General features: G+C 39.6%; 1 protein-coding gene across 1 annotated transcript in view; it reads right to left on the bottom strand.

Moving 5' to 3' along the window:
- Positions 1 to 26,876, bottom strand: part of ptprt (protein tyrosine phosphatase receptor type T) — a 251,571-nt gene that overhangs the window by 152,378 nt on the left and 72,317 nt on the right. Inside the window, exon 9 of the mRNA XM_079241579.1 lies at positions 19,413 to 19,522. Coding sequence (XP_079097705.1) covers positions 19,413 to 19,522 — 110 coding nt within the window. The remainder of the gene's footprint in view (positions 1 to 19,412; positions 19,523 to 26,876) is intronic.

Here is a 26,876-nt window from a genome sequence, read left to right as displayed (position 1 = left end):
ATATATATATATATATATATATATATATATATACGTATGTATATATATATATATATATATATATATATATATATATATATATATATATATATATATATATATATATATATATATATATATATATATATATATATATATATATATATATATATATTATCATAACTCTTTCTCCAGGCTGAGTGATAGGCCTGGATGTTTTCCATTTTATTATTCTCTTAATGGCATTTGCTCTTTTCAAGTATTCGTTTGCTAACCCTTTTCAATTCTCCCTTCTCTGTCTCGACCATTTCTTTTTTTTTTTCTTTTTTTTTGCCATTGTTCGCTCTATTTCTCTTTCTTGCTCTCTACAGTTGATGTACTTGGAATCGGTAGAGCCATAAAGCTCAGGTTGTTTTATTGGCCAATGAAAAGGCCGGTGCGCAGTGGGACAGTGCATCTTGTGTAATAGAGTGTGCGTCCGAGGGGAATAACTCACCAGTGGGAAGGTGTACTTATGTCTGGGGTTGGGTGATTGAATTAGTGGATAGGAAAAGAGGAGTGGAGAAATGTAAATAGAGAAAGAAATGGAATAAAAAGTTGAAACCAAACAGAAAGAGAGCACCTAAATAAAACAGCAGATATATTTAACTGATGGTCAGATCAGAGATCAAAAACACAGCACAAGCAATGCCAGGAGACCAGAATTGTTTTTTACCTGTTTTAATAAATCATTTTACATATCCTTCATAATTTAAATTTACATCCACTCTGCATTAATCTTACAGAGAGGAGCAGATTGCATATAATAAGTTAGGGACAGGAAAACCTGAAAAATAAAAAACCACAAACTTCTCCTCAAGCATTTAGTCGTTAGAAAAGAAGTGAAAAACACTAATCTGTCAACAACTTTCCAGCATGTTTGACAGAGTGCTCCCAAAAGATTTATTGGTGACTTTGTTGCAACATTGTTTTCTGATACTGATAATAAAGCAAAAGTTTTTTTTTTTGTTTTTTTTTTTACACCATGGCAAACCAAAAGTTCCTTTCTCATTATACACAGGGTCTTACTTGAAATTGATTCCAGAAAGGCTGCATCCATGCCAACATGTGGGATTGCACGAACCCCTGCTTGTGTTTGTCCATGCAGGAGATTGATGTTGGTGAGTATTAGAAGCCATAGCTTTTACCCGGCAGCCCTCTCCATCACACACACCCGCACTGCTGTGTGCGTATTCACTGCTGGGCTGCAGTGTTTGGAGCTTCGGCCAGGTTCATGGAAATAAACTATGTTTACAAGACGCTGTCGTGTGCTGCAAAATGATATTTCAATTCGATTTAGTTGTTCAGGTTTTGCCTTCTCTGCTTGTTTTATTAGAATATATGCAGCTACTTTAGTCCTTATTTTCTTTCTCCTGCTCTTTTTTACGCCCTGTTGAACTTAAAAGGGGCAATGGGAGACGTTTGTTGTTTCTGTTCTTCAGTTCTTTATTTCACCAAAGTTCACCCAGAGCAATTTCAAAGAATTTACGACGCATTTACCTGAAGCATTTAGTAGCCGGCCCCATCCAAACAGATTAGAGCATATTAATATTGTTTATTTATGTTGCCATAGTTTTCTGTTCTTTCTGCTGTACACAGACTGCTGATGAAACACCTCTAGTTCCAGCATGCCCCAACAAAAAAATTTTTAAAAAGTTCCAAGTCTATGTACTTTTCACAATGCAGCAATTCAGTACTTCAGAAGGAGGTTTATTAAGTGACATAATTGAGTTGCTGGACATGACTGGGAGACAACGGGAGGAACTGAAATGCTGTGTCTCCTGAAAGCCACGAGGTTCAGTCGTCTGTGTCTTCGGAAAATTGACATCTAAGTTAATGTGATAACTGAAAAAAAAAAGACTATGGTAACACCAAACATCACACGCAAGCACTGGTTGGCTGTTTAAAAGAAACAGAAAATAAACAAACAAATCAAAAGCAGTGGAAGTTTGGTCTCACTCAGAATTTAAGCTATAGTATGTTGTTTTCTTCTTCATTACTACGAAGGCTTGTGTTTTATAGTTCTGGCATTAAAGAAAGGTTTTTGCTCATCTAAGAGGTGATTTATGTTCCGCAGAATGCAGGGATAAAAAAAAAAAAAAAACATTACTCCAGTCTACAAAAAGAGAGAGAATAATTTAAAGCCATGGATTGAGACTGAAAAAGTAAATAACATTATTGTATGTTCATTTTAATTCTTTTAACAATGCCTCCCTCATCTTTTTAATCAATATTTTCTGGCTCTCTGTCACATATTTACAGTTGAAACTTCATGATGTGATGTACATGGAAAGTGTTGGCATTTATTATTCTCTATTACTAATATGGAATGCTTCAGATAGTTATGATTTGACAACCAATCGCACAATTTACTCAGTGATATGAAAATCAGGAAGCAACAGTCGCTGTCTTTCTTCTCCGACCGTTTTGTTCAATATTTATGAAACCACATGTCCACCTGCAGGCCAGGAAATTAGGACAGCAGAGTCATTCTCTTAGCTTTAGATCTGACGTAAATGAGCTGGTCCAATGGTCTGCAAACAGATCATCTGATTAACTCACAAAAAAAAAACAACACCCTGGATTGTGAACAGGCAATTAGCTCTTTGTTTTTACTGAATGTTAAGATTGGTTAAGGTTGGACACAAATGTTAGGTTTAGGAAAACCCTGCATTCTGAAGTTCTACAAGGAAAACAAGAACGCAGCAAACTCATGATTATTAGGTGGGATTTGTTTTACTTCCCACACACCATCTCAGAAACAACTATCTCTCCTTGGAGTTATATAAAAATCTAATCACATACAATCAAATTACAATATATTTATTTTTAAGAGTCCAACACCTCGGAATAACCTTCTCTATTTGTACCATTTGGATCCCTGTGTATCAAAGCCCACTGTCTATTTCCTGGACTAAAATGCTGCCTTCAAATTCTCCTAAAAGAGCTTCTGAAAGTCAAATCTATAATGCCAAGATGTGCAATTGAAGACTTTTTCCTACTGCTGCAATCTTTAAAACCTGCATTAAACTTTTCTCTCTACTTACCCTCACCTCACGGTGCACCCTGACACCTCCTGCCTCACTCCCGTACCTTGAAACAATAGGTGGAAACGGTTCCACCTATTGTTTCAAGTTCTGGCATCCCTGCTTTTACATGCTTTCATATGGGACAGGCTGTTCTCCAGCTCCCTGACTTCTGCAACGTCAAGGCGTTCTGTGGCAACGTGAATGAGGAAGCAAACGCATGCGGAAAAATAAATCCACATAAAAAGACATGCGCAACCACAAAAACCCATCAAAAAGTGCATACACATGCAAAAAAAAAAAAAAAAAAAATCCATCCAAGAATGCCCGCATGAACGTAAATGAGCATTTGAATACTTATGCAGGCATACGTGGAAACACAACTGGGAATAATTTGTTCTCTGTTTGCATCATCCCTGTTTGTCTATTGTTTCCAGACCGGTAAGCTAACTGGAGAATGAAACGGGAACAGACAATAGCCTGCTAATATTTCCTAGTTGCGTTATCTCTATTGTTGTCGTTAACGCCTGATAACAAAACACAAATGTGAGAGAGACAGATAGTGAGATGAGGAGCAAATATAGCTTGATAAATTTTCCAGCCACAAAAATTGCTCTCTCTGATATGAAATACACAAGAGAGATGAACTGCAGAATGGTCATAAATAGCTGAGCTGGTGGAGTCTAACAAACGTCTGAACTGCTTAATCAGGCTGTTCAATCAGCAGTCAAGAGGCAGGAGAGACAACTTCTAGGAATATATAATTCAACAAACAACAGGATACAAGAGTGTTTGAAAGCTCCTGGATCCTGTCATTTGTCAACCAAACGTTCTCATCAAAATCAACAGCAGCCCCGCCGCGAAAATATCATAGTGGAAACTCAGCTCGCCTGGAAGAGGTGATCAGAGATGGAGCTTTAAACTCAGCCCACGGTGACAGTTTGACAGGAATCGGCCTGAATCGGCATCCCAGTAATGCTTGTTTGACAGCCACACAGCAACTTCCTGCCATCCAAGTCAAGGCGAGTGACAGAAGAAGCACTCTCTCTGTAGAGTCTGATGTAGGCCACACGTGCTGCTTCTACCCTCATTCCCACATTAAAAATCCCTCCCCGACACTCCTTCCTGAAGATTGACTGATTTACAGCTGACGAGTGTTTGTGGCTACGGGAACATTCACATCAGCATGTCACAGAAGAGAAAATAGATCAGACTCACTTTGTGTTCTTTTTAGTTACAGTGAGCAATTTCTGTCCAGTAGTTTTTATAAAAAGTCAATCAATCTGAGGTTGTTTTTAAATGTGCTATATAAATATATTTGACAGGACATTTCTGAAAAAAATAAAATTAACTGAAGATTAAATGATGTGATCACAGCTATTTTTCAGCACACAAGCCCGTGAAACTCTGAATAAAGTGTATACCAGAGCTGTTCCGACGTTAAACAGACGATGCAACAGTGGGACCAAGCACGGCTCATAGACCCCTATGATGACGACCAACCTGGGCATGAATGTTCCCTTGCCCGGACGCGGGTTACCGGGACCCCCTTCTGGAGCCAGGCCTGGAGGCGGGGTACGAGAGCGAGCGTCTGGTGGCCGGGCCTTCGCCCATGGGGCCCGGTCTGGGCTCAGCCCGAAAGGGTTACATGGGCCCCACCTCCCGTGGGCTCACCATCTGCGGGAGGAGCCGTAGGGGTCGGGTGCAATGTGAGCTGGGCGGCAGCAAGGGGCGGGGACCCTGGCGGTCCGATCCCCGGCTGCAGAAGCTGGCTCTAGGGACGTGGAACGTCACCTCTCTGGTGGGGAAGGAGCCTGAGCTTGTGCGCGAGGTTGAGCGGTTCCGACTAGATATAGTTGGACTCACCTCGACGCATGGCTTGGGCTCTGGAACCAGTACCCTCGAGAGGGGCTGGACCTTCTTCCACTCTGGAGTTGCTCATGGTGAGAGGCGCCGAGCAGGTGTGGGCATTCTCATCAGCCCCCAGCTTGGTGCCTGCACGTTGGGGTTTACCCCGGTGGATGAAAGGGTAGTTTCCCTCCGCCTCCGGGTGGGGGGACGGGTCCTGACTGTTGTCTGTGCTTATGCACCGAACAGCAGTTCAGAGTACCCACCCTTTCTGGGGTCCTTGGAGGGAGTGCTGGAGGGTGCTCCTTCTGGGGACTCCATTGTTCTGCTGGGGGACTTCAATGCTCACGTGGGCAATGACAGTGAGACCTGGAGGGGAGTGATTGGGAGGCATGGTCCCCCCCTCTGAACCCAAATGGTGTTTTGTTATTGGACTTCTGTGCTCATCATGGATTGTCTATAACGAACACCATGTTCCAGCATAAGAGTGTCCATATGTACACCTGGCATCAGGATTCCCTGGGCCGCAGTTCAATGATCGACTTTGTAGTCGTATCGTCGGACCTGCGGCCACATGCCTTGGACACTCGGGTGAAGAGGGGGGCGGAGCTGTCAACTGATCACCACCTGGTGGTGAGTTGGCTCAGATGGTGGGGGAGGAAGCCGGTCAGAGCTGGCAGGCCCAAACGTGTTGTGAGGGTCTGCTGGGAACGTCTGGCTGAGTCCCCTGTCAGAGCGAGCTTCAACTCCCACCTTCAGCAGAGCTTCGAACATGTCCCGGATGAGGCGGGGGACATTGAGTCCGAATGGGCTGTGTTCCGTGCCTCTATTGCTGAGGCGGCCAGCCGGAGCTGTGGCTGCAAGGTCGTTGGTGCCTGTCGTGGCGGTAATCCCAGGACTCGTTGGTGGACACCAGCAGTGAGGGATGCCGTCAAGCTGAAGAAGGAGTCCTATCGGGCCTTCTTGGCCTGTGGGACTCTGGAGGCAGCTGATGGGTACCGACGGGCTAAGCGGCATGCGGCTTCGGCCATTGCCGAGGCAAAAACTCGGGCATGGGAGGAGTTCGGCGAGGCCATGGAGAAAGACTTCCGGACGGCTTCGAGGAGATTCTGGTCCACCATCCGGCGGCTCGGGGGGGGAAGCAGTGCTCCATCAATACTGTGTACAGTGGAGATGGGGTGCTGCTGACCTCAACTCGGGACGTTGTGGGTCGGTGGAGGGAATACTTCGAAGACCTCCTCAATCCTACCAACACGTCTTCCCATGAGGGAGCAGAGCTGGTGGACTCAGGGGTGGACTCTCCTATCTCTGGGGCTGAAGTCGCTGAGGTGGTCAAAAAGCTCCTTGGCGGCAAGGCCCCGGGGGTGGATGAGATCCGCCCGGAGTTCCTTAAGGCTCTGGATGCTATGGGGCTGACCTGGCTGACACGCCTCTGCAGCATCGCGTGGACATCGGGGGCAGTACCGCTGGATTGGCAGACTGGGGTGGTGGTCCCCCTTTTTAAGAAGGGGGACCGGAGGGTGTGTTCCAATTACAGGGGAATCACACTCCTCAGCCTCCCTGGTAAGGTCTATTCAGGGGTCCTGGAGAGAAGGGTCCGCCGGATAGTCGAATCCCGGATTGAGGAGGAGCAGTGTGGTTTTCGTCCTGGTCGCGGAACAGTGGACCCCCTCTCTGGGGTCCTGGAGGGGGCATGGGAGTTTGCCCAACCAGTCTACATGTGCTTTGTGGACCTGGAGAAGGCATTCGACCGTGTCCCCCGGGGGCTCCTGTGGGGGGTACTCCGGGAGTATGGGGTACCGGACCCCCTTGTACGAGCTGTCCGGTCCCTGTACAACAGGTGTCAGAGCTTGGTCCGCATTGCCGGTAGTAAGTCGGATTCGTTTCCGGTGAGGGTTGGACTCCGCCAAGGCTGCCCTTTATCACCGATTCTGTTCATAACTTATATGGACAGAATTTCTAGGCGCAGCCGAGGGGTTGAGGGGATCCGACTTGGTGGCCTCAGGATTGGATCCCTGCTTTTTGCGGATGACGTGGTCCTGTTGGCTTCATCTGGTCGTGATCTCCAGCTCTCGCTTGAGCGATTCGCGGCCGAGTGTGAAGCGGCTGGGATGAGAATCAGCACCTCAAAATCTGAGACCATGGTCCTCAGCCGGAATAGGGTGGATTGCCCTCTCCAGGTCGGGAGTCAGGTCCTGCCTCAAGTGGAGGAGTTTAAATATCTCGGGGTCTTGTTCACGAGTGAGGGAAGGATGGAGCGTGAGATCGACAGACGGATCGGTGCGGCGTCTGCAGTAATGCGGGCTCTGCGCCGGTCTGTCGTGGTGAAGAAGGAGCTGAGCCAGAAGGCGAAGCTCTCGATTTATCAGTCGATCTACGTTCCTACCCTCACCTATGGTCATGAGCTGTGGGTCGTGACCGAAAGAACGAGATCTCGTATACAGGCGGCTGAAATGAGTTTCCTCCGCAGGGTGGCCGGGCTCTCCCTTAGAGATAGGGTGAGGAGCTCAGTCATCCGGGAGGGGCTCAGAGTAGAGCCGCTGCTCCTTCGCATCGAGAGGAACCAGTTGAGGTGGCTCGGGCATCTGGTCAGGATGCCTCCTGGACGCCTCCCTGGTGAGGTGTTCCAGGCACGTCCCTCGGGGAGGAGACCCCGGGGAAGACCCAGGACACGCTGGAGGGATTACATCTCTCGGCTGGCCTGGGAACGCCTCGGGATCCCCCCCGCAGAGTTGGCAAATGTGGCTGGGGAGAGGGAAGTCTGGGCTTCCCTGCTTAGGCTGCTGCCCCCGCGACCCGACCCCGGATAAGCGGCAGAAGATGGATGGATGGATGGATGGCAACAGTGGGAATATCAGGGAAATCTACACTGCTGTACAAGCTGAGGGACATGTAACTGTCAGGTTAAAATAGGAGAAGATAACTGATGAGATATGTCTGATTTGTCTTTATTCCACTTAAGAAATTCCAAAAAATGTGAGATGAGTTGAAGGGATGGGACTTGGCTCCTGATTGGCTGTACAACAGGAAGTTGAGGTGCTTCCAAGACTGGAGGGCTGCACATAATCCTTTATATGTGTGTATGTGTGTAAGAGACCCAGGAATGGGGTGGGGGTCGAGATGGATAATCCTCTCCGACTATTACCCCCTTGTGAGCAGAGCGTCTGTGTGTGTGTGTATGAGTGTTCATGTGCCCAGATATAATCCTCTTCTCTTTGACTACTGACAGATTAAAGCCATCTGGCTTAGCTAAGTTTGTGCATTTTAATCGATCTGTTCATGTTGTTGCTCATTTATTTCTGATTTATTGTTTTGTTTGTTTTTTGTGCATGTTTTTTGTAATCTGCATCCAGCATAGACGAATTGGTAAAATGTTCAGGTTATGTGACTCTGCATAATCTGATCCAAATTGAAAATACATAACATTGACCCCAAACATACAGTTCAAATATTCCTAAATGATTTTCAGCAACAGGAGGAAGATAAAAAACGTCAACAGATGGTTTGACCTTCATCTTAACTTCAGAGAGCAACTCTGACACAATGTCAGAAAACTGGTTTTAAACTTCGTGTAAAGATACAGAGTGCAAAATATTTATGTAGAATTAATATTTTTGTTTTAAAGCAAGCTCACTATGGGCAGACTTTCTTTTACTATTCCAAGTGATGTGCAGCATCAAACTTGTCCTTTTCACCCCTTCTTAGTTAAAGAATGTTTGACTTTTAATCAGAATTTTAGGGATCTGTTATTGAATTGAAAGGACAACAGCAGTGCTTCATATTCTCAAATGTACTTCACAAAACTGCCTTCACACAGGCAGACTAAACCACCAGCTTGCCTCTCCCAGTCAGTCTGATTTCAGCAACTTTAGCCATAACATGTGCATTAATGATGGAAAAGCCAATCGTTCCATCAGCCGTTTTAATTTCATCTTGATGGTAAACAAAAGTGATCCAAAAAATAAATCCAAAAATAAATCCAAAAAATAAATCCACATAAAAAGACATGCAACCACAAAAACCCATCAAAAAGTGCATGCACATGCAAAAAAAAAAGAAAAAAAAAAAAAAAATCCATCCAAGAATGCCCGCATGAACGTAAATGAGCATTTGAATACGATTAAATTCATGTTCATCTCTCATCTTTACAATTACAAAGATAACATAAATACATAAATAAAACATAAAAATAGGCAACAAAAAGATTGAAAAAAAAAACAGATGTAGATAATACATCAATATATATATATATATATATATATATATATATATATATATATATATATATATATATATATATACATATATATATATATATATATATATATATATATATATATATATATATATATATATATATATATATATATAAAAATAAGCTGCTTTTAATCAAAGCAAACTTGCCTAAACTGTATTTTGTTTATAAAATAAGACCTTTTTTTTCATCCACTTTTTGAAGGGGATGAAAAAACTTATAAATAAAAAGAAACCTCCACATCACCTGACTTCACAGATCACAACTGTTGAGCTCAGCATCTGCTCCATTCTTTAAATTAAATTTTTTAGTCGGAGTAAAAGCCACTACTCTTCCTGGCTTGTGATGCTAATTCTGGATGCTGGCTGGACCATCTCAGACTGTAATAAATATTTCACACTAACAAAGGCAAGCCGACCCACATCACAAGTCACACAGGTGTAAATGATTGGAGCTCCTTCCCCTGGAGGCCACACAGGAAGGACTCAGGTCAGACACGAGGAAGCAGGACTAAGTATAGAGCATTACGTGCAAAGATGATATAGGATCCACAAGGAGAAGGAGAAGAGGGAAGACAACGGATGGATGGAAGTTGAAGGTTTTGACATATGGTCTTCAACACTTTACTATGGGGTGTACTGCTGATTCATAAAGCAAAGTGACAGATTTTCACAGTTTAAAGTCTCTTAATAACGACTAAACGACTTTCAAACAACCAGTATGTTAATATTCAATTGCTAATGTATTGTAAAGAAAAACACAACTGTCACATGAAGTCCTGGATGATAAAACAACAACAAAACTGATTTATCACTTGTTTACACTGTAAGGTTTTGGCAGCCCAAGTGCATATCAGCTTTTAGTGTGTCATCAAAACAAATCTTTTTCAGGCCAGATATCCATTTTTGTCGTTGCTTTAAAGTTCTGGATGTGTATGTGTGCTAAGTGCATGCACTCATCATAGACCTTTCTGAGATTAATGTTAGAACCTTGCTTGTGGTGGCATATAATTATATGTGACAAAGCCAACTGGGAATGAAGATAATTCTTCAGCGCCATCATTGCTCTTTTTTCATGCATTTCAAAGATGATTGGACATTTTCGTACTGAGGTCAGTAAACATTAAACAGCAACGGTTCCAGTATTGGTTAATGTTAGCTACTAAGCTGAAACATCTAACTGTGTTGTTCTTTCCACTTGTCTTATTTTGGTGAACATGTCACAGTGCAGAAACAGTACCTCTGCTAATGCACGTATACCTTAATATACTAACTAAACATGTGGTATAACTTTACTGAAATGGAAAATGTCACAACACCCCAACCATTCTGCCAGTATGACAATGCACAGCTAGAGAAAGAAGGTCATGAACTATTGTTTTTGTACAGTTTTGTTTATGAATTTTGGTTCAACTATGAAAGATGGTTTTGTCGCCTTGAAGACCAGGTGATCAGGTAAGGCACAGTAACACTCCACCTGTGCTCTTTAGTATCACTATATTGGCTTGGTATAGACTTCTAATCCCTGTGTTTTCCACATAGACAAGCACAGTATCTTGATCAGTGTTATCTGTTCTCTAGTATTTTTTAAAATATCGGTAAGACTTAGCGGAAGCAGAGTGACCTCGTGTAACAAGGCAGCCTTATGACATGTTGGGCTTGTGTTTTCATATCTTTTCATGTGCATTTATTCATACTTTAATAAACTATTGCTGATGTGGTGCAATCAAAATCCACAGCATGAACTCTAGTGAACATGAAGTGAAAGGCTGTGTTACGGCTACGTTTGATATTCAGAGTGGTCAATTTAACAGCCAAGCTGTCAAACAGCTTTCAGAGCAGCTTTGCAAAAAGCCAAAAGTTCATCCAAACAGACATTTAAGTGCATCTACATGTTTTTAGAGCAGCAGGATACCATGACCAATGTTTAAATAGAGCCAGAAATCCACAAGTTGAATCATTTCAGTCATAACAACTTAAGAAATGCTTTTTAACCAATAAGTCATGTTTTTACTCTGCAGTTATAAATGTAATTTATAACTTTGGAAACATCAAAGTTTTTCCCTTTATGCTTCATAATTTTGTCTGTATAATATCAAATAAACTTGCAAACTGTGTACAACAAACACAGCGTGAATTTGCAGTGGAACTCTTTAAACTATTTAACAACCTCCTTTGTTTTAAGCCGAGCCATGTCCGTGCACACTAAGCACCGTCAATAGCAAGATCATCTCTCAGCTTCTGCTCTCCTAATGAAAATCAATCACCTCTTTTTTTTCAAAAACAAGCTATAAGAAAAGAGAACATAACTTTGCAAAATGCATGCTGCTGCAACAGAAATCAACAGCTTGGAACAGAATAACCCCAGAAATAAATGCCAGACCGGCTGCCAGGATTGATTTTTGTGATTGATTAAAGACTCTACTTGAGAAGAGGAATTGGAAAGTAAAGTTATTCACACACAAGATCAGGAAGGAAAAACTACTTACTGTCCTCGTGGCCTGTTGCTTTGGTGTGGTAGATTAAATGGTTTAAAGATTTGTCAGCAAAACAGCTGTATATTGTTTTCTGGGTCTTGCAGCTGGATTTTGGGCAGCTGGAGGACCTGGATGATATGTGGATGATTTTTGAAGGTATTAATGCAATGTTCAATCTAAACATTTTTTTTTTTTTTTAAAAGCCTGAATGTCTTACTGGTAGCTAAGGTCTGATTAGATTAACAAAACCAAAACTTTAAGTTATTGAATTATTATTTTATTAATTACAGAAAAAAAAAAAAACCCTCTACTGTCTGTAAATATTTAACTCCACATTGTTTAGTCTATATGTCCAACATATTGTAGTCGCAAAAATGAATAAATAATTAGGAAAAGGTCATGATTTAGTTTAGCAGTTGCTTTGTACATGCAGAGTTTGCACAGATTAAAAAAAAAAAAAAAAAAAAAAAAAAAGTGAAAAAGTGCAATATGAAAAAAAAAAAAAAAACAAACAAAAAAAAAATCATTGCACTATGTGGAAGGAAACCATGGTATCTAATCTTTTGCAAAATCAGTGAAGTTTTAAAAAAAAATTCAGATGAAAATATTTCTGCGGTGAACTGAAAGACATTCAATGGAATGTCATATTAGAATTTAAGGAGATGAAAATTAGCTGTGATTTTCTCTCACATCCTCCTCTCTTTCTCTGTCTATCTCTATATATATATGTGTGTGTGTGTGTGTGTGTGTGTGTGTGTGTGTGTGTGTTTGTGTGTGTAGACGCACTCATCTAAGGATTAAATATTTAGAAAAAAAAACAAAAAGAAAAAAAAAATATGATCGTTCATTAATTTGGACCATTTCAATGTGCTGAGAAGATAACACATTATATTGTAGTTCAGCATGTGATGGATTACAACATGCATTCATTTTTATGGCTGGTTTATCCAGTTCAGGGTCACAATGGGACGGGGGCCAATCCCAGCTGCAGGCAGACGAGAGGCAGGGTACACCCTGGACAGATCCAACACATGGCCAACACAAACAAACAGCCATGCAAATACAACCTGCTTTAATAAAAAGCTTTTGGTATCTTATCAGTTGAAGCAGAAGCGATGTGCACAAAAACAATCCATGACCCAAAAGGGAAATGACATTAAAAATGAATTTATTCAGCAGATATGGTGTTTTGAGTATCAGACTTGCAAACTAAAAAAAAAAAAAACTCTTCCACTTGTTACTTGTTCAAAACAAATGAGCAAGCCATGATCAGATGATCTGTTTCACTGCATTATTCTAATCAATGTGAGCAGCAGCGTCTGTCGAGCGAGTGGGGGTTCAGAAATAACTCTGCAGAGACCAGCAGGGAGGTAAGTGCAAACAGAGGGAACGAGTGATGCTTGAATGGTTTGATGAGGCAATCAAAGAAGGGATTGACAAGGTCATGATCTGTATGTGTGCCAAGTGTGCTTCTGAGTGCTCCTCTGCTCTCAGTTCAGAAACAGTCAATATCTATGTTATTACCGAAGGGGTCACAGAAGGCAGGTAAAAATGTGAGAACTCTTACATTGGAGAAGATAACAATCCTTTTAAACTGGTTCGAGTAAAGGCCTTCCGTTGATGATTTAGGTATTAAAAAGTTTGTGTGCTTCTCCATGACCTATTTTTCTTGCAAAACTGAACATTGTAATTAACAAAATCAACAAGAGGGTTGTTCTCCTAAAAACAAACATACAAAAAGTTCTAATTGCTATAATTTCAACTTTACAGCGACCACAGGGAAAACCCTACATTGTAATGAACCTAATCTGCTCCAGTTAAAACTCTTAAATGTATTGTCTTGTCTGCCTTTTATGACTTTCAGTTCCTGTTGAATTCATCATTCACATTCATTTTAAATATAACTTTAACAAACAAAGCTTCCAAATGATTTGGTGTTTAACCAAAGTTAGCACAATGGCCCGATCTACCCTCATTTATTTCCGCACTAATGGAAATTTTCAGTGACTGGAGCTAATTGTCAGTAAATACAGAGATACTGATCAGATTACTTGCACATTAAATGCACAAAATCTACTTAACAATCAAACCTTCTGCAAAGTTGGACTAATGTTAAGTTTCTTGATCCCCAAAATGTCCTTAAAGTGTACATTCAGTTTGATCCATAAAGATGAACCAGTAAACCAGCTGGTTTTGACCCTGACTATGGAATGTTTCCAGTCAGACAAACTAAGTGATCCATGTCAGAACATTATTAATGAAATGAAATAAAATGAAAAATACTTAATGTTTTCATTATAAAAGGACAGAGGGTTAGTTTTAGTGTTTCATCATTTGCTTCAGCTCTTTTCGTCTGCTTCCACTGCTACCTCTCCAACCTGTTTTCCTTCCATTACATGCTCCCCAGACATTATCTGAGATGAACAGAGGACCAAAGGGAGCGGGGCAGAGAGGAGAAGGGGGGGTCCCTTTAGATCTCACCCAGATGTGTCCTTTAATCCTGTAATTAGCTGCAATTATAGTAACAGATACAGCAGATGAAGTGATCATATTTGCACACTGATTAATTCCTGTAATCATGCTATACGACGAGCGCTGCTCCTGCTTGGACGCATTTCCACTTGTTCACCTCGTGTTTTATCTCCTCTCCCACTTCTGTCCTCATTCTCCTTATCTCTCCTCGCCACTCTCCCACCTCCACACATCTACCCCACCTCCTAACCCCATCCTTCTCTTTGTGCAAGGTGCAATTCATCTGGTTTCAATCGTGAAAAGGAAGGGACGTGGAAGGGGGAAAAAAAAAAAAAAAGAAAATGCAAGAGACAACAAGCAGGATAGGACACAACAAAAGCCTCTTTAGATGTTGCAGATGATGCCTTTAATCCTGTCAATAGCTGCAATTATAGTAATTATCTCTAATAGCACCGCATTGTGTTAAGGCTCTGATATGTTTAACAGATGATGCAGAGTTGTGCCGCCTCCGCCCGGCCGAGAGCTTAGATTGATATTAATGAAATCGACAGAAAACAGGGTAAAATTGATGATGGGGCTCAGGAGGTTTAGAGACTGCAGAGAGTGTTTTTCAAGCTCCAGGTCGAGGTCTAATAGAGGTCTTAGAAATGGTACTGAGTGGTCTTTGTACTGCGCAGAATGAGAGCACAGACAGGGGATTGATGTTAGGAGGCAGAAAGGGGCTGAGGAGAAAATAGAGACAATTATATCAGATGAACATGCTTCCAAGTGAGATGCGCTTCTGTGTTGTAAGATGTGTGAGGTAGTAAACAGTGATAAAACAGACATATCCTCTTGAACACTTCCCCTGGTTACAGTTTCAGTATGTGATGAGTTAAACCTAAACGCAGCAGCAACCCGCAGCCACATGAAGACCTGGAGATGTACCGATGTTTGTGGCAGGATGGGCAGCATTTCTACCTTAGAATGCCTCCCATTTCCTTCTGCTTTCAGCAAACTGAAAAAAAAAAAATCTAAATGTTTCACTGCTGAATAATGCAACTTATTGAGTTGGAAAAACAAAACATACAATAAAAAAATGGGTTCAACTACCTCACTGACCTTTACAAATCACAACAAAGTACAGGGAAAGCTTGTTAAACAGCTAAACGGCCAGTAAAATGTTCACTCTAAGTTTGGTTTTAGAGATGCAGTGACCACTAGGGGTGCAATAATCCATCTATCTGCATTGATACATCAATCCAGGCATCAGCAAACCCACAGTCAGTGTTCTGTTCAGTTTTCACAAGTTAAAAGGAAAAGTTGACATTCATAGTTTACTTGTTTAGTTTTGAACTTGTTCAGTTTAATTTCCTTTCTCTGTTTTTTTTTTTTAAGGTTAACAATGAAAATGAAGACTGAACTTGAGAAAAAAAAAAAGAAATTGTTGTGATGTTTCTTGCAATTAATCTGTGATTATAAACGTTGAAATCTCTAATAAAGTTGGAGCGTATTACCGTGGTACTACCATAAGTTGTAAAAACATTTAACTTCTGACTCTAAAAAGTAGTAAAGTTTCAAGCACATCTTGCTTGAATGCAAACAAATAGATTTTTTTTCAACTAGAATTTGATATGATCTGAGTATTTTAAGATCAATAGCAACAATGAAGAATAAACTGATTATGTTCTATTTAAATGTCTAACCACACTATTTGATGTCATTACATCATGATATTTGAGTTGCTTTTTATTTCATATGAATGGAAGTGCTGATGAAGTCAGTGTGAGACATCGTCTGATAGCGATAGCTGGAACTTGACTCAAACTGAAATCATATAATGGCAAACTTTTTGCCAACTGAAAACAATGAATTGCTTTCCTGAGTGGGTCTTAATTATGTTGTTATCAGACATGCTACCTATACTCCTAATGAGTAGCGCAGATAAAGTCAGAAAAAGCTTGGCCCTTTCATGCATAGTGGTCACTATATTGCACATCTATTTTCAAGCTTTTATTTAGGCATATTAACGAATGAGGATGTCTATTTGTCAATAAATCACTTCCGTGGGTGAATAGGAAAAGAAAATGATACAGGTATATTTTATAAAATGTTTACGTTATCGTGATTATATTTCATAAACATTTCATAGAATAAATCAATTAAATCAAAATATCACTAATAAACAAAAACATTATCATTGCATATGTCAGCAGAGGTAAAATACCGTATTTAAAAAGATTGTCTCTTTTTTTTTTTTTTTTTTTTTTTTTTAAATCCATGCATGAAAGGGTTAGATCCAGGATTTCCATCTGACACTTTTTTGAGGACCACTGTATTTTTGTCGTGCAGAACATGACAAGCTGTTGGCTCAGGTGTGTTGGAGCAGGCATATCCTGGAGAATAGTGGTCTTATAGATCTAAACTTGACATCTCTGCTCTAGAAGAACAACAGTTGTAAAATGCATCGGCACTTAGATTTGAATTTTCTGCTTTTCAAAATTGTGAATTTACCAAACATTTATATGTTATAATAACATGCAATTATACATAATATGTATTATTAATGATAAGCAAACTGCAAATTTCCACTTGTGACACTCAAAACAAAACGTAAGAGCTTGTTTCTTACTTCTGCTTACCTGCAGTCATATTTTTTTCTCAGTTGAATTAATACTTAATGCACTCCAAAGGATATTACAGCACAGGCAGATTTCTGAGGATAATACAAATTTTAAAAATTGCATGTTGGATACATGGGATGAAAAGTCTCTTTGTGCAACAAGGGTCTTGTGCAATGACCCACTTCAGCACTACCCAAATCAAAATTTAATGAGCCCTTTCTCTGCCTACGAATGGATTTAATTAGCTTGTTTTTGAGTTTGAAACTAGTTTTGTTGAATTATTTGTGTTTCTACACTACAAATATTTCTGTGACTGAAATATGAATTAAAGATCAATATCAAAATACAGAATGAAAAATGGCTGATGTGTGTCTGTCCAGTTTTAGTGTAACAGACTGCTGATTTCCAAAGTCAGTAGATGAGAAATAAGATGCAGTTGTTATGGCAGAAGGTGCAAGTGTGGCTGTCTAAATTAAAACAGTGTCAATTTAGTCTATCATGATCAACACTGGCCTAAAAATACAGAATAAAAAAGTCTGACCCAACAGATATAACTCAACAAGGACATTTAGATTAAAATCATATTTGCAACATTTCTTTGTTTTGTTTTCCATGATGTTGCCTGCAACCAAGCGGCAACCAAGCAGCAAGCTCCGGCGGTTAAAAGTGAGGCCTATGCGAAGTGCAGAACTGCAGTTCCCCCTTCATCCGCTAGGGACTGGTTGCAAAACAGAGCAAATCCCCATAGACTCCCATGTTAAAAAGGCCAACTTCATAGCAGAAATAAACATGTTTACAGCCTGGTTCAAAAATCCATTTGCGGTTTATAGGTCAGGTTTACCTTCATGACAACTGACGGGGGAGTGAATTTTTTACTAATTTGCCCTTTTAAAAGTAATTTAATCTCAAAGTACGGCATATTTAGGGGCGTGTCCTTTTGATTGACAGGTGCCAATATCCGTCTTCAAGTAAGAAGAACGTAGAAAAACCGCGGTTTTCAGCTGGTAAACAGCGTGAATTAGCTTTAGCCCGCTTACCTCCGTTAGCTGGTTAGCTCCTGTTAACTCCGAGTTAGCTGAGTTAGCGTTTAGCTACAGAAAGCTCGGAGTTCGCTCCATGTCAATCATCCACCATGACGCTCACAGCCCCCCTCTCAGCTCCACCTCTTTGCCCATATATGTATTTTCCAGGCAAGACGACATGCATGATGCTGCCAACATGGCGATGGTAGGAACCGCCCACTGAGCTGCAATTCAGCTGTTCAGAAACCCATGGGTGACGTCACGGAGGCTCCGTTGATCTCTTTATATACAGTCTATGCCTGAAACTCTTTAAATGCAGATGTGTTTCTATTCTTGTCCTGTTCTCTACCACTCGCAAGTCCAATGTTAATGTCATTATTGCCATTAATGGGTACAATCCGAAAAACATTTGAGACACTCTTCTCTTTTACTCACTTTAAATCAACAAATCAGTCAAGAATACTTTATTTATCCCCCAAGAGGAATTCAAGGTTCCAATAGAACCCGTCTAAGATTTTTACAAACAAACACAGAACAGTGAAAACAGATCACAGGACCGGTTATACTGAGGCCTTGCAGCCAGCTTTATCTGGCACGGCCTTACAACAGATGGGAACAGAGGTACATTATGATTAAGGATAGAGTAAGGTAAACACTACTATACAACTTTTACATCCAGGATGTGATGTGATGTTTCGCTTTGCGCTAATTTAACGTCTGATTCACCACAGAAAAGCAAAAAGCTTTAAAGAGCTAAAGGGACAAAAAACAAAAAAACAAAACAAGAAGTCATCATAAGATCATCTTTTGTTCGCTGGAGAGAGCTAACAGGTCAGGTAGGATGCAAGAAGGATGACAAATTAACCGTCGATAGGGTACGCGTGACGGGGAAAATGGTAAAACTTTTGTAGTGTGTCTTTAAGTCTTTATCTCAAATGCTCAGGCTTACCTAGCAGAGCATTCCCTTTTTTTGGTATCTTCCTGTCACTCTTTTCAGTTGTGGTCACAGAAGACACACACACAGACACGCACACTAACTCACTAATAGTCTTGCCAGGTCTTGGTGTGAGGTAGCTCTTTGATGCAGTGATATAAGAGGCAGACAGGAGACAGAGCGGGTCAATAATTCATTAGATAGAGGGCTAAACTCAACTTCAACTCAAATAAACCATCTATAACCAACACATACACACTTCCCTCTCTCTCTTTCTCGCTCTTTCTCTCTCAAGGCTTTGGACACATTTTCCCATTAAATCCAGTGGGGAAATGTCTTATTAAAGTAAAAAAAACAAAAAACAAAAAACAAAAAACAAAAAACATTTAAATGGAAATGGAAATAAATGGAAAAGTCAGTTAATCTATGTTAAACAAACAAACAAAAATTTATGAAATTAAATTAAATTAAATTAAATTAAATTAAATTAAATTAAATTAAATTAAATTAAATTAAATTAAATTAAATTGCTCTGGAAATGGCTTTTGCAATACACTTCATTAGAGCTTCCTTTTTATAATTAACTGTTTAGTTTTTTCATGAATATAGAATTAAACAACCTAAAACCAAAAAGCCTCTGACTGGAATGTCCAACCTCATGAATTAACACTCTGTATTCCACATTTTTACACTTCAAAGCTCCCAAATATGGAATCAAACCAGTCACCACAACACAACATGAACTGTGTGTGACCAACCTCGTACAGAGTGATGACCCCGTTGGTCTCGTTGGGAGCCTTCCACTGCATGAAGATCTTCTCCTCATACGGAGTATTCTGCAGAGATTCCATTGGCACCGAACCAGGCACTAAAGACACAGAAGAACTGGTTTAATGAAAGCAGTAAAGATAACAGAATGTAAAAAAAAAAAAAAAGTTTTTACTCTCTGAGAATAACCGCTCACTGGTAAACTGGATAAAAGGGTTTATATTTGGTTTACGTTACCCTGCAGTACATTACAAAAATCAAAAAAAGAATGTATGGCAGATCAAGGTATGAATAAAAGCCGTGTGTGCAATCATTCCACCTCTTAAGCCAGTCCTGAACTAATCTAAACATTGAAATCCTCATGAAGATGGCAGATAAAGCAAAGCACATGAGAGGTAAAAGGAAAAACATAGAAATAGAAGAAAACATGACTTTGTATCAAATTTGATATCAGCAACTTAATTACTTTATCTAAATACTCAAGAATATGTTCTTTAAAATATTCTTACAAGACTTTTCGCTGGTCAGACAAGTTTTTTTCATGAGACATTTGCATTAAAACAGTTACATTTCGTAACATCTTTGCATTAAATGAGGCGTATGTTCAGCGTATTGATAATCCACACCAAGCAGACTTTTTACTGATTTCCCTGAACCTTAGCATATAGAAGCAACTGCTTGCTTCTCTTTTATCTGTTCTAGCTTGGGTGTTGCTGCATTTGTTAGATGCTTAACTATGTGAAAAATATGACCATTAATTCCCTGATGAACACAGTGAGAAAAGCTCGGAGCTTCTGCTGTGTTCTTAATCAGCCTTTTGATGAAACATGACACATGTTGAGATAAGTTTACAACGAGCTACAAATCACAGCTCGTTGTTAATTTGTGGAATTAAAACAGCCTTTTTTTCAGATGAAGGAAGACAGACAAGCTGTAAAAAAAAAAATCATGCAGGGATCAATCTTGAAGCAGCCCTATTGAAAGGAACGATTGCTGTAGCAGACAGCAACCGTGGTGATTTTCTTGGACTGTGGTTCTCTTACACACCGCTGAGAACCAAAATCAAACCCATTTGGATGAAAAACATCAAACAAAAGCTCTGTTAGCTTACAGAGTTGATTTCTATTTCTATGTTTATGGAGCAACTGTGTGCAATCAGAGGGAATTTCTGCCTGATGTCTTCATGTTTCTGACATTCTCTGTTCTGCTGGATCTTAGATCAAGTTGTTGATCTAACTAAGTATATTCAGGACTCACAGAAACCAATCTGATGCATTTAAAGTTACTACAAAAGAGACCTCTATAGGCTAACTATCTACACCTACGAAGAGAATATAACTCAAGGTGCACTGCATTAAACATTTTAGCTTCATGTATTTTCATGCAATATATCTATCATGAGACTGAACATCCAATCAAAGAGATCTCAAGGAGACTTCTTCCACCAAAAGACCAGACAGGGTTCAATTTGGCGTATTAAACACAAACCAGAAACAGATTTTCACGAACACTCCTTATGTTCATGATAGCTGAGTGTCATCTTGACATAAGGGCCATGGATTTTACTTGAAGGGTCCCTCTGTCCATCCACTCCGAGTTTTAACTTGAGGCTGAACTCATTACTGTCCTCAAAGGAGTGTCCTTTTTCCTTTATGTGTACATTTTGACAATGGAAGATAGATGGTTCTGAGAGGGGACTGAACAAAGCTGTCTATGTTAAATGGGAACCACCATTAAACTAAGGAGTCGGTTTCCGGTTACATCTGTCCAACACCTACAAAGCAGCCTTGAACCTCCTTCCAAGGCCGTTTCATAAATGTTCACACCTAGTGTCCTGTAACCAGTACACATCACATGTTAGATGGGCAGGTAAGCAACTAACAGGTGGCCACAATACTGACAACCCACACAATGATTGAGTGAGTTAACGAATGTGAATGGCCAAACTACATCTTATAAGCCTGGAACTCCTCACCGATCAGTCTGGAACTGATGACAACTTTTGGGTGAGTCAAATCAACCATGGTGAAGGCTACTGTGAATTCAATTCAATTCAACTTTATTTATATAGCGTCAAATCTCGGCAATGCCATCTCAAGACGCTTTAGAGACAGAGAGGAAAACATAATGAAAGCCAATTCATAGTAGCCTATATAACAGATAGAGTTGGAAGTTCCAACTCAATCTCCAATCCTGAGCAAGCACACTGGCAACAGTGGGAAGGAAAAAACTCCCTTTTAACAGGAAGGAAACCTCTGGGAGAACCCAGCTCAAGGACAGGCAGCCATCTGCCTCTGCTGTGTGGGGGGAAGAGGACAGAAAGACAACAGACAACATGAACTGCTAACCCCGGCCAGGGAGACCTGCTGAGACAGGAGACATACATGTTAATGATGCAACACTGTTATTGAAGAATTATCAAAAAGATAAGTCTTCAGCCTAGTCTTAAAGGTGGGGAGGGTGTCTGCTTCCCTAACACTAACTGAGAGCTTATTCAATAAGAGAGGGGCCTGATAACCAAAGGCTCTGCCTCCTGCTCGGCTCTTTGAGTCTCTAGGAACCACAAGTAAGCTTGCAGTCTGCGAACGAAGTACTCTGGTTGGTATATAAGGAACTATGAGGTCTTTGATATATAGTGGTGCCTGGCTGTGGAGAGCTTTATATGTAAGGAGAAGGATTTTAAATTCTATTCTAGATTCAACAGGCAGCCAATGAAGAGAGGCTAAAACTGGAGAAATATGATCTCTCCTGCTGGTTCTGGTCAGGACTCTGGCTGCAGAATTCTGGATCAGCTGAAGGCTTTTCAGGGCATATTTAGGACAGCCCAGTAATAGAGTTACAGTAATCTAGTCTCGAAGTAACAAATGCGTGAACCAGTTTTTCTACATCACTGTGAGACACAATGTCCCTATTTTTGGCTATATTACGTAAATGAAAGAAGGCTGTTTTAGTAATCTGCTTAATATGTGGGCCACAGGACAGGTCCGAGTCAAATTTTACTCCAAGGTTTCTCACTGTAGCGCTGGAGGCTAAAGTAATGCTATCCAGGTTCATTAAAAAACTGGAAAATTTAGCTCTGAGTTTTTTAGATCCAACAAGAATTACTTCAGTCTCATCTGAGTTTAAGAGGAGAAAATGTCTAGACATCCAAGTCTTTATGTCTATGAGACAATTTTGTAGCCTATCGGGCTGATTTGTTTCATCTGGTTTAAAGGATAAGTATATTTGAGTATCATCTGCATAACAATGAAAGTTTATTCCATGCTGTCTAATAATTTTGCCTACAGGGAGCATATATAGCGTAAAGAGTACTGGTCCAAGTAAAGAACCTTGAGGAACTCCATGACCACTGTGTTGATATCCAGTTGCTGGCACATGGCATGATGCCATAAAAGAAAACATAGCTGTCATGTGATGCCCTGAGCAATGGGGCCTCCAATAATCTGGATTATAAATATCAGTGTGTTATCTAAAAAATCAGAAGCAGACCTCTAATGTTTGGACATTATGAGGTAATACTAAAAAAAAAAAAAAAAAAAAAAAAAAAAAAAAAAACTGTAGTGTTCACATAAAAAAAGGAATGAAGTTGTTAGCCAACCTGTACTTCAGTTTGTTCCTGACAAATACAAAGGAAAAGGCCACATTTCTCAAGTATACTGTCAGAGCATTTATAAAGAAAGACCATTGATGGAAAAAAAAATGACTTGATGACTTGAGAGTAACTTCAATTTTATTAAAGTCTTAAACAGATGATGAACACGACTCTGCTGAACACAAACAGAGAAGATGGCAAATCTACAACTGTGTACACACACACCTCATTATAGTAATATCTACCTAGTAACACAGTCAGAAGTGTGTGTATGAATGTGTTTTCAGAATGAGGGGAGGCTTTCACACATCTTTATGAAAGTGTACAGACAGAGAGGGGGTGTCAGACACCTCATCCAGGAGAGAAGTAACATGTTGAAGACAAAAACGTGCACAAATTGAAGCAGACCCACAAACAAAAAGGCAAAATACACACAGCCTGACAGGTGTGAACTTCTTAAAATGTTAAGAATGGACAGATAATGCCAGAAGGAAGAATGGCTTAAATGTGTTACAATACTTGTGTGTTGTTGAGTGTGTTTTTGTGGGTTACTTGTGCTTAACATGTCAAAAATGTGTTTATGTCTCATTTATCCAGTTCGTCTTATGTCAAGTATTCAGTTCTAGAGTTTTTCAGGTTTAAGAAGAGGTTTGGTTTGGGGATTAGTTAAATTTATTATTCTATATCAGTAACTTGAATGTGTGCAGCCATTTCTTTGTGCTTCACTTTTCTCCTTCCTTCATCATCATCATATATTCCCCATGGCTGAGAACTCTGACCATAAATCTGCACTTGGCTTCAGAGCTGAGTCTATTTTGCAGCACTCATTGCACACGAACCCATTGTGGATGGAAGTGTCAGCTACCTGCATCGCAACACTGAAATGAACCTGATGACAGCAGGAAGCTTTTATTGCCTCCTTGGCCTGATTGGCATCAAGTGGAAAAGAAAAATGAGAAAGTTTCACCATTTGCAACCATAAAGTGAATCTGACAATAAAGACTTGTGTGCCACATGATTTCTATTTTACACCTGAGGTCTGTGGGTGCCATCATCCACCTTTTCTCAAAACATCAAACAGCTGCTGTGCAACCTCTTTGACAGAAAGTCCTAATGTTCTCCTTTCCATTTCTTTCTTTTTTTTTCAGAAAGGAAACCAATTTAATGTTTTACACCTCACAGAGAGCAAAATCCTTTCTAATCACTTTGAGAGGGTGTCATTTTGGGCTGGTTCAACATCCCAGGGTCCATTTTGTTGGATTTTCTAACCAGCTGAAGGATGAGATTCAGGATTTCTTTTAGTCAGTGAGAAAACACAAGGCCTGTAAGCTGCCTGTAGGTCCAATTGGAACCTAAAAGCAAGCTTCTTATTACGTTTGCACATAAATAAGGCTAATAATATTCAGATAAGGTCAGTGTCTTCAATAAAAACAGTAGCCTTAGTCTACATCAGGGCTGTCCAAAGTTGGTCCCAGAGAGCTGCGCTTCTGGATGTTTCTACTGTATGCTTGCTACAGCACATCTGGCATTTAATAATGGGATTCAACAGCCAATGAATTCTGCCAATTGAAATATTAATTTGGGTCAGGTACGTTGGAGCAAGGTTACATGGGGAAGCTGCAGAATTGTGCCCCTTAAGCAATGGAGCTGGACACCCTCGATCTAGATGGTTTATTTAGTAATTAATAGACAATTAACTAGCCATTAACTCATCGTTGGTTGTTTATAGGCCATTAAAATTCAACATTTCATGAGAAAAAACATACTTTCATAAAGCAAATTAAAACAATCTGAAAAACAATTTAACAGTAAAGTATGGAAACAAAGAGCTGCCATCCTAATAAAAGAAAAAAACTTGGGGCCTTATCACATTATAACGTGAAAGTTGTATTGTAAAATCATGAAACGTATCATGTTATAACGAGATATGTTTGGGAACGTGAATTTGGGCATTTTCGACATTAGATGAGGAAATTGTGTGGATTGGGTGTGGATAGGAGATTACATATGGCTCATTTACAAGACTTTATAAAGTTTGACTTCATGCTTGGGTTCAGAGATGGTGAAATTGTTCTGCTTTTGAAAACTTTGGATGACATTGTAATAAGTATGCATACTTTAAGGGCAATTTTAAAAGGTATAGGTCTGTATAGAAGGAAGAATGAGTCCAGTCCTTTTGACGTGGCATAATTTCTGCTTGATCAACTTGAGCATCACGAGAATCGCAATGAGCACAAAATGCATCATCTTAGCTGCATTCAAGTGATTATATGTTTTTACAATATAACTTAGCATGTTATAACGTGATACGTTTCCCATTTTTTAGAATAAAAATAATTATGTTATAAAGTGATACTTTTCAAGTTTTTATTATAACACTTATCATGTTAAAAATTTATGTTTCACGTTTTTACAATAAAACTTATGTTAAAAAGTGATATGTTTCAAGTTTTTGCTCTAACACTTATCTCGTTATAACGTGATAGTTTCATGTTTTTACAATAAATTATTACGTTATAACGTGATAGTTTAATGTTTTTACAATAAATTATGTTATAGTGTGATAGTTTCATGTTTTCACAATAATTTATTATGTTATAACATGATAAGGCCCCCCACTTATTTTTTCATTAGGATGACAGCTCTACACTTCCGTACTAAAGCACTTCTCACTGAAATATGGGGAATTTGTACTTCCCCTTGTCCTGTAATACTTCCAAACTCTGGTAATGGTGCTATAGTTCAGATCATCATAAGGTTGAAAAAAATGATACTTTCACTAATCTTGCATCTACATGAAGAATTATGAGCCACAGATATGATACACGCATAAATACATACACACACACACACACACACACATAAATTCACAAATCAGAGAAGATGGAAAGAAGCAGATTTTGATTAGTAATTCCAAGGTGTTGATTAAGGGCCCAGTCTGTGGAGTGCATCAAATTACCCTAACAAAGAAATGCAATTAGACACTGCCATTTCATTCAGTACCTTATCATTCACTTCTCTGTGTGTGCGCACACTCCTGTCTTTCATAGTGCACAGTGTCTACTTTGATATCTGTGAATATGTGTGGTTTTGGGTATAGAGTTGTTTGTGTAGACGAGTCTTTGAGAGCATACCACAACATGACGTGACTCATTTTGTAAACGTGTGTCTGCTTGGTGTTTATCTGCATATGTATCCTCCTTGTTTGTTTTTGGGTGTGTGTGTGTGCTCCTATGCACCTTGAGGGCTGAGGCAGAAAAAAACAGTCTTCATTGAAACGATAACGGCAGCTGTAACACATTAATCATAACTTGATTAACTTCCATCTTGCAGCACAATGAATGGCCCGCTTTATTATGCCAGCAGCTCTCTTATGGGTGTGTATGTGTGCCTGTGTTATACTCTCAACCCCTTTTGTGTCTTTTCAAATTTTTCTTTCTTTAAAGCCCCTCTTGTATCCTAATCTCAAATAATCTTTATTGTCATGAAATTAATTTCTTCATCCTATCTTTGATTGTGATTCTCTGCTTCTTTATTAGAGTAAATTAAAAATATAATTGATTATATGATTTTTTTTGTTTTTTTTTACTTTTATCCTCAATAAATGTTTTGGGCATTGTTGTGACTATTATCAATGAAAAAAAAAAGAAAAAAATAGTTTACAAGTTTTGTGTGGATTGGCAGATTGACATTATGTATTAAAGCAAATGCCGACTTAAAAAGAAACATCCTAGAAATTCATTAAACTACATGTTTGCAAATCTATTTATTAAATGACAGGAAGTTTATCTATGTGAAGACTGGTCCCTTTCTCATCTTTGCATTCAGATTTTAAGTCTTTGAAATAAGTGGATATGTGCCC

This window comes from Telmatherina bonti, assembly GCF_933228915.1.
Source record: "Telmatherina bonti genome assembly, chromosome: 6".
In the NCBI taxonomy this organism is placed as follows: domain Eukaryota; kingdom Metazoa; phylum Chordata; class Actinopteri; order Atheriniformes; family Telmatherinidae; genus Telmatherina; species Telmatherina bonti.
The sequence above is the reverse complement of the archived record's forward strand: the minus strand, read 5'-3'. Positions and strand labels throughout refer to the sequence as shown.